At 42.4% G+C, this 9096-nt stretch overlaps 1 protein-coding gene across 1 annotated transcript in view; it reads left to right on the plus strand.

The window, feature by feature from the left end:
• LOC137536721 (uncharacterized) overlaps window positions 1–8850 on the plus strand; it is a 52429-nt gene extending 43579 nt beyond the window's left edge. The window contains exons 4-5 of the mRNA XM_068258944.1: window positions 5337–5440; window positions 8461–8850. Of these exons, the coding sequence (XP_068115045.1) occupies window positions 5337–5440; window positions 8461–8633 (277 nt within the window). The 3' untranslated portion in view covers window positions 8634–8850. The remainder of the gene's footprint in view (window positions 1–5336; window positions 5441–8460) is intronic.
• Window positions 8851–9096: the final 246 nt, after the last annotated feature.

Raw genomic sequence — 9096 nt, forward strand, 5'->3', positions numbered from 1 at the left:
GCGATCTTTGAAAAATAGAAAAAATTATGCTGGCCACAAAAGTGATGGAAAAGATGTTTCAAGGGGTCTAACACCTGGAGGGGGGCATGGCGGAGTGGGATACATGGCCAAAGTCCCGGGGAAAAATCTGGATGTGACGCAAAGCAGCGTTTTAAGGGCAGAAATCACATTGAATGCTAAAGGTAGTTATATGCAATAAGGTGGGTTCACTCAACAGAACAGCTAGGTATATGCAGTGAGGTGGGTTCACTGAACACAACAGGTAGTTAGATGCAGTGAGCTGGGTTCACTGAACATAAAGCTAGGTATATGCAGTGATGAGGTGGGTTAAGTAAACACAACAGGTACTGGGTATATGCAGTACTGGGTAGTACAATGTGCAGCTCCCTGTCACACACACAGGTATTCACTGAATGTGCTGGGCTGCTGGCAGTGGCACACACACACTATGAATTAGCAAGGCTGTGCATGCAACAAAAGTGTCAGTTTCTACACACAGAAAAGAAAAAGTACAGGATTAGCTCTGAAAGAGCTGTTGAGGGGTGCTATAAAAGCAATAATTAGCCAGGAGCAAGCTAAGCAGCCAAGAACCTAACTAATCTTTCCCTAGGAGAACAAGTCTGCAGCAGCTGTCCCTAGTCTGTCTCTAGCAGGCACACAAGTGAGTGTAATGGCCGGCAAGCCTGCCTTATATAAGGGGGGGGTGGGGCTCCAGGGCTTAGTGTAGCCTGAATGGCTACAATGTGCCTGCTGACTGTGATGCAGAGGGTCAAAGTTGACTTCCGCAAAAGTTCGCCTGGTCCAGGCGAACCGGAACCACCAAAGTTCGCCTGGAACCGTTCGGTCCATCTCTAGTAACAAGAACAAGTTCCACAGCACCATTGTATTTAATAGCTCTTTATTGGGATAAAAACTTAGATGTTGCCACACAACGACAAGACGCTGTTTCAGACTCTCGGTCCTTTCTCAAGCTGACGTGGTGTTGCAGAATCTTATTTCAAATGTTTAGGCAGGTAACTGCTGAATTTTTCTGCCCTTACTTAGTGTGGCTGATATTCCTAATTCTATTGTTCCTCTGAGGTACTAGGCACCTAAGAGGTACCTGGGGTTGTGGTGGTGGGTCATGCCATGGCATATGTGGTTTTATGCTAAGAAAGCTTTCAGTTCTCAGAATGCAGATGAGGTGCTTGTTTGCCTCACTCAGCATTCCACCTCTGCAAGCCACTATTAGTAGTAATAGAAAAAAATTGTTAAACGTCATAAATTCAATGTAAAAACTTGACTGTTACACCAGGCTTCATGCCCTCCTTGGCCACTAGGACAGCTGTCCTGCACCCCTCCTTCACCATTTAGTATGTCATTTGTTCCTACTGCAATTGCAGTGTTCCATATCGTGAGCCAGATGCCTGCCAGAAAAATAATAAATTAAATGTCAAAACTTAACCTGTTATACCAGGCATCATGCCTGCCTTGGCCACTGGTACAACTATCCTGCAACCCATCTTCACCACTATTTAATTTGTTCCTGCTACGATTAGAGTGTACCACATTGTGTGCTTGGCTCCTGCCAGATATTTAAAAAAATGTTTAAATGTCAGTAATTAAATATTGTGCAGATTGTCCAAGAGCGCCAACAATTGCCAAACAGTGTGAGTGTGCCCAGATCCTCACCCTTGCACCAAGGGGTCTTATGCTGGGAATACACGGTTCGTTTTTGCCTTCGTTTAAACCTTCGTTTCGATTGTGCCTTTTGTCCTTTTCGATCCCGAAATAATCAGTCATACGGTTAATATCACCACCCACGGTTTCGTTTTTTTTTCCGATTCTGATGGTTTCGTTTTTCCAATGATCGAAGGCTGCAAAGAAACGAAACGAAAATCCCTTTTTACAGGGACGGACTAGCATAAACGAATATATAATCGATCTGAACAGCCATCAAGCCTACCAATGGCTCGATTAGATGGATAAAGAGAGATAATATCAAACATGTTCGATCACTAGTCGTTCGTTTTTGGGGTCTATTAATCGAAACTATAATGAGATTATGACTATTTTCACATACGTTTTCAACACTCGATTCGTTTACCGAACGAATCGAAGGTTAAAACGAAGGCAAAAACGAACCGTGTATTCCCAGCATTAGACAAAAGACGATATAAAGGGCCAGCACCACTCTGTATTATATGGCTCTATTACTTTATTGTAGCATCAAAACAAAAAATGACCATAATAACCGTGTTGTTTCAGCCAGAATGGCCTTTGTCAAGTTGCTCAAAGTCATGACCTTCTGGCAGAAACAGCGGGCTGTCGTTGTGGTAATTTTTTTGTTTTGATGTTACTTTAGTAATAGAGCTGTTTAAAACAGTGGTGCTGGCCCTTTCTATTGCCTTCATTAATTTATTAAATAAAATGTAAAAACTTTGTCTTTTACACCAAGCCAGCAGGTCAACCAAACTCTGGTACTAGACAGTGTTGGTGCTAAGGGCCATCTGACCAAAGACAGAGTCTACTTATCTTCAAACCACAGGCAGGGAAAGTAGATAACCTTAACTGCACAATGGGTAAACATGGTGGTGACGGTGGGGAAATAAATACCAATCCCTGTTCCCCATCACCAACAGGGTTCAGTGGGTTACCTGCACCAGTCGCCAAAGGGTAGACACATGCTGATCCGTTCAGAGTAGCACACATACAGCTCTGGACATCTAAGGGCATCAGAGATCTTGTGTGGCTGAATGGTGGCATAACTAGTTAGCTTGCAAAGTCTTCAGGGGTACTTTCAGGTCTAATAGGTTACCTGTTCCTGTCGCCAAAGGGTAGACACACGCTGGTCTGGTCAGTGTAGCGCACTGGCAGCCCTGGACATCTAAGGGTGAGGGCATCACCAACCTGTTTGTGCTCAATCTTGCGTTGCTGAATGGTCACGTAATTAGTTAGCATGGGGGAGACTTGTTCTTTATCAGACATTCAGTGCAGCTGGAGGGACATGACAGACGAGCAAAGAGCAGTCTGTATCACAGTATGTCATTTTTTTTTCTACTAATTCTTAGTATTTTACCCATGAAACAAAGCCTTGGAGTAAAATATGTAATTTTGGTGGAACATTTCACCATTGATCCCCCTTCGCCATGCCACTTGCCAGGTTTGGGTACACTTTTTGTATACCTTTTTTTTCAAAGAAATTGTGGCTGCAGAGATGCCAAATTGGGATTTTCGGCCAGCCCTACACCTAGCATGATGGAAGCAATCATCGTGCTAATACCCAAGCCAGATAAACCCAAAGAAATGTGTGTCCTACTGACCCATTTCTTTAAAGAGAAACTCCAACCAAGAAATTAACTTTATCCCAATCAGTAGCTGATACCCCCTTTTACATGAGACATCTATTGCCTTTCACAAACAGACCATCAGGGGGCGCTGTATGACTGATATTGTGGTGAAACCCCCCCACAAGAAGCTCTGAGGGCCGCGGTACTTTTGACAGTTTGCCACAATGTAACAAGGTTCACAGACAGGAAATAGCTGTTTACAGCTGTCTCCAACAGCTAAAACAGCTAGCAGCAGCTACATAACCTGCCCACAGTAAATGTCACCATGTAATAAATGTCAGAATGTAAATTGGGGAGAGGAAAGATTTTACAATGAGCAAACACCGACTAAATCATTTCTACATAATTATTGTAAAAATGAAGCACTTTTTTTGTTACACTATTTTCACTGGAGTTCCTCTTTAAATGTGACTACAAAGACACTAGTGACTAGACAAAACAAAAATCATAACTTATATTGTCCATGAAGGTAAATTGAGTTTCATACCCCACAAGGGTATGGACATTAGTTGAAAGGCTTTTTACAAATGGGGCAGCACCCACTTTAGATGCTGCAAAGACCTTTGATACGGTTGAATGGCAGTATCTCTGGGCAGTTCTGAATTTGGGTTTGGCCCTTAATATCTTGGCAGGATTAAACTTCTTTTTCAAAACCCAAATGCTCAGATCAGAACAGGCAGGAAATGTACTTATCAAACCCTTTTATTTTTTATAAAGGGTGTTCGACAAGGGTGTCCCATGTCCCCCTACTTGTTTGCTTTGTGATACATACCATTGCTGTAATGACTTTGATGAGTGCCCCGAGTCCGCTGCTGGTGACTACACAATTCATGTACTTAGGCATTCATATCATGTCCCAGGTAGAAGACTACATGGACCTTAACCTTGTACCAGCCCTCAAAGGCTTTCGTAGAAAGTGTAACATTTTGGGGGAAAAAAACTGCCTCTCTCCTTGATAGGAAGAGTGAACATAATAAAAATTATATATCTCCCCAAGTTTTTCTACTTCTTTAGGATCTCCCCAATATGGATCGCAATGTCATTTTATTCAACTAAATGCAATTATGGTTTGCTTTCTATGGCATGGATCTACCCCTCCATCCCATACCCCTCCGAATTGCGCTAGAAACATTGCAGCTTCCAAAAGATGGGGGAGGTCTAGCTTTACTACATTTGTTCTTTGACTGTTAAGTCTTGTGCTGGAACTTACCAATGAAGCTATGTCCATTTTTATGTACTGTATAGTGTATTCTCTGATGGATGCCTATCTAAAATATAAAATTGTTAAAATGGAATTACATAAAAAAAAATGTTAAGATGTTTGTTTCTGGCATAGGTTTTCAAAATTGGTGAGTTCTCCTAAAACCTCTCCTTTAACTACAAAAAATTTCATAAATCTTCATATTTGACTTCATTGGAATGTGTCCATGCAGGTTAAATTCTGGACACTAAACTAATCCTTCAGTTGTTTTTGATTGCCATATCCTTCTGGAAAAGAATATCCTCCTAAACTGATAACATTTTTGCTTTTCCATTTCACAAAACCTACTCTATCCAGACCATGTAGAAACTTTCCATTCAAAAATCTGTAGATTGAACAGGAAAAGCCAAATTTACATTTTGGCCTTTTGTATTCTTGATTACCAGGTATTTCTTGGCTTCTTTTATGTTACTCTTTATCTGCCTGTATCATTGAAACTAATTGTCCTCCGTGTAGTTTCATCTCAAATCCCACCCCTTATCCTGTGTCAGATTTACATTAGATTTGGTGAATATAAATAATGAACACACTGCGTTTGTGCATTTACTTTAGCTATGGGCGGTGTTGGACACAGTTTCTTGTAAATGACTCTTTAATTGTATAGCAACTAACAACTTCAGCCCCCAGGCCAGCACAGCTTTTTGTCCCAGCTACATGATAAATACTAGACTTCACTAAAAATGTCAGTTGTTGCTAAAAAGTCTTTTCAGCTTAATCCTGTGTTCTCTTCTTGCATCTTGTTTTAGGAGGCTGGACTTTGATGGTTTCCAGAGGCTTGTAGCAGATTGGCATGGCATAGCACGGAATTTCTATAAAGAATTAAAGAAAGGATTTTCAGTTATTGATATCGGTGAGAAAAGGAATATTTTTTTTTTTTTTTTTTTTTTTTTTAGCTAAAATAAACTTTGGTATTACTGTGTAATTACTGAGCTTACTATTCAATAGTAATGCACTAACCCATAGTCTTCATAATCTTCAGCAGATGGGTTTGGAGAAAGCTTTCCGATTGGCTGATTTTGGATTACACTCAGCACACACAATGCACTTTTCTTAAATTTCCACTTATTTTGAATACTATCAGTGCTGTCCAGTCCATGTCGCCAAGTGATGCATTTACGTCAGACATGAGGCAACTTGCCCGCCTCCCTCCCACCCTGCGGCCACGGATCATGTTACCTTCTCGGCGTCCGCTTCCTCACAGTCCCCAGCCCCTAGCCTTGCATCTGGCCAGGGGTCAAGTCCTGCGTGAACGCGGGTGGACGACGTCCACTTACTTTTTTTAGAGCGTGGACCCTAGCATATATGGAGGGGAGCAGCGCAGTGGAGAGGAGCATTGTGCCATTGTTCTGGAGGGGAGAGCCAGGAAGAGGAGCCCCAAGGTGAGGGAAGGGGGGGGGGGAGACGTCCGCCCTTCCCCGCTGCTCTGCACAATGCTCCTCTCCACTGCGCTGCTCCCCTCCTGCTGGGGGGGACACCTGGTTACCTATTCTGCGGACACCTATAGACTGGCTATACTGGGGACACCTATGCACCTGGCTACATATACTGGGCACATATACACCTGGCTATACTGGGGACACCTATACACCTAGCTACATATACTGGGGACACCTATACACCTAGCTACATATACTGGGGACACCTATACACCTGGCTACATATACTGGGGGCCCCTATACACCTGGCTACATATACTGGGGGCACATATACACCTGGCTACATATACTGGGGACACCTTTACACCTGGCTACATATACTGGGGACACCTTTACACCTGGCTACATATACTGGGGACACCTATACACCTGGCTACATATACTGCGGACACCTATATACCTGGCTATACTGGGGACACCTGAACACCTGGTTACATATACTGGGGACACCTGGCTATACTGGGGACACCCATAGACCCGGCTACCTATTCTGGGGACATCTATACACCTGGCCACCTATTCTGGGAAGATCTATACACCTGGCCACCTATTCTGGGAATATCTATACACCTACCTATTCTGAGGACATCTATACACCTGGCTACCTATTCTGGTGACATCTCTACACCTGGCCACTTATTCTGGGGACAACTATACACATGACTACTTATACTGGGAACACCTATAGACTTGGCTAGCTATACTGGGGGTACCTATTTTGGGGGAACTGCTGTCAGATCTGTATTTTTGGGGAACCGTTGATGCCCGATTACATGTATTTTGGGGAACCGCTGCCAGATTGTGTATGTTGGGGGACCACTGCTGCCAGATTACATGTATTTTGGGTGTTGCGTGTATTTTGGGTGATCCACTGCCAGGTTTAGTGTATTTTGGGGAACTGCTTCCAGATTATGTGTATGTTGGGGGAACTGCTGCTGCCAGATTGTCTCTTTTGGGGGAACCACTGCCATATCATCTGTATTTTGGAGGAACCTCTGCCAGATTATTTGTATTTTGGTCAAATGGTGTCAGATTACATCTATTTTTTGGGGATACACTACGACAGAGCTCAAACTTCCCCTGGCAGACCTTTTATACCACTGCTAGGGCCATGTATATTTGGCCCCACCCATGGCCACACCTATGCTATGCTTAACCACGCCCATTTTTGGCATGCTGCGAGCGGCACAGAGGTCTTTAGGGTGAGTCCACTCACCTCTTTTTTCAGGATAACTCAGGAGAAAAAGTTAAATTGCATATGGGCCATGGTCTTGAAATCCCCACTCCCAGTGTAAAAAATTGAGCCAGGGTGATTTTTTTTTTCTTCTTCTTTCCAAACCATAGGTGCAAAGGATGCTGGGGGATTTGGGGGGGCATAATCCACCCTCCATATCCATGTGAACCAATCCAGGCAGGCAGAAAGACATCTTAAATAAGAATTATAGAAAACAGGTAGGATAAGGCAGGCTGCAGCAGTTCTCCTGTCTCTCCTCTGCCTCACAAACTGTTACCTGTTACTGCAGAGACACTTTACTATTACAGTTATACACTGTGAAAAGAGATGTAATTTGATCCAGGTCAGCAGAGGGCAGGGGAGGGAGGGGCAAGGGAAAGGAACTAGGCTGGTGGGGAGGACCCAATGCTGAGGGTGAACTTCAGCATGAGGAGAGAAAGATGGAGGTGCTACCACTGATATAAATAGGAGTCTGTTCTATCCACTACGATGTACCAGATGTAAACTTGTAATATGTTCTTCTAACTGCACACAGTGCATAGACTCATAGACTGCATATATTTATTGCCATTCAAACCTTTTTTTTTTTTTTTGGTGGGAGGTGCTCTTTAAGTAATAGTTATGTGCATACTCTCACAGCGAATATAACCTCCCCTCCCCTTGATTGTCTGGGATGCTGAATATCTCCCTCGTCCATGAAGAGCTGGCTGCAAGGTGTATTGGTACTGGTCCTTCCAGTGAATTTTTAGATAATTCCAAACACAAATCTTACACAAGAAATATTTTTGATAGTCCACAGAATCCAGATTTAGCACATTTTGAGTTGAACTGTGCTTAAAACCGTGCTCCATTGCTAAAGGAGTCTTAAAAAAAATTAACATTTACATGAATATGGAAAAATGTATGAATCTTGGTACCTCAGGCAGCCATAGAGACTGGTGGTCTGGGTGGTTTAACATCCACCCCACGTTACTAAACAAAAAAGTCTTTCACTATCAAAATACAGTATTTGTATGATTTTCTGTATTGCCATTGGAGAGGCTTACTTCCTGTTGTACCACTGGTAAGATATGGTGAAACAAACCTACACAATTTCTATGCTTTTCCCTCTGTATTGAAACCTTTGCTTGGAATGCTAAATTAAGAGATAAATGTCATCTGTATAGATTACTATTTTTTTTTCTTATTTCCCACATGCAGACAAAGATGGGAAGATAACAGAAGCGGATCTAAGAGAAGCCTCCAAATTAGCTGGAATTCATTTCTCAAACAAAGAGCTTGAAGAAATGTTGAGAGTGGCCGATAAAAATGGAGATCACTCAGTGGACATCAGTGAATTTGTGGAGATCATGTTAAAAACCAGTTTGTTTTAGCCCAGATAATAATTAGAATTACTAGTTAGTAGTTAGTTTCCTTTTCCTGTCCACAAAACCCGTATATTTGGCTCAAGTGGCTTATTGCTAAATTCCTTAGCTTGAGTAGACTGTTGCCCCACCAGCCTTCTCTACTAACTAGCAAATCAGTTTGATAATTTAAAGAGACATGGCAATGACATATAGAAAAATGTAATAAATTATTCAGGATACCCAATTTTACGTAAATTATTTTGGTTTCAGCATCAGAAACCCTTCCTTTATGTAAATATTGCTGAATATAAGTATGTGCCCTAAAGTGCTAAGAAGTTACTATAAATTGAAAATGAAGCATCATCTCCTAGGAAAAAACTCTGGAGAAAAAGTGAATTGCATATGGCCCCGGGTGTTGTTTCTGCTCACTTCGGAACACAACTTAGGGGTGTTGGACACCTTCTGAGCGCTTTGAAAAGTTCTTGGCTAA

The sequence above is a fragment of the Hyperolius riggenbachi genome, chromosome 10, assembly GCF_040937935.1.
Source record: "Hyperolius riggenbachi isolate aHypRig1 chromosome 10, aHypRig1.pri, whole genome shotgun sequence".
NCBI lineage: Eukaryota > Metazoa > Chordata > Amphibia > Anura > Hyperoliidae > Hyperolius > Hyperolius riggenbachi.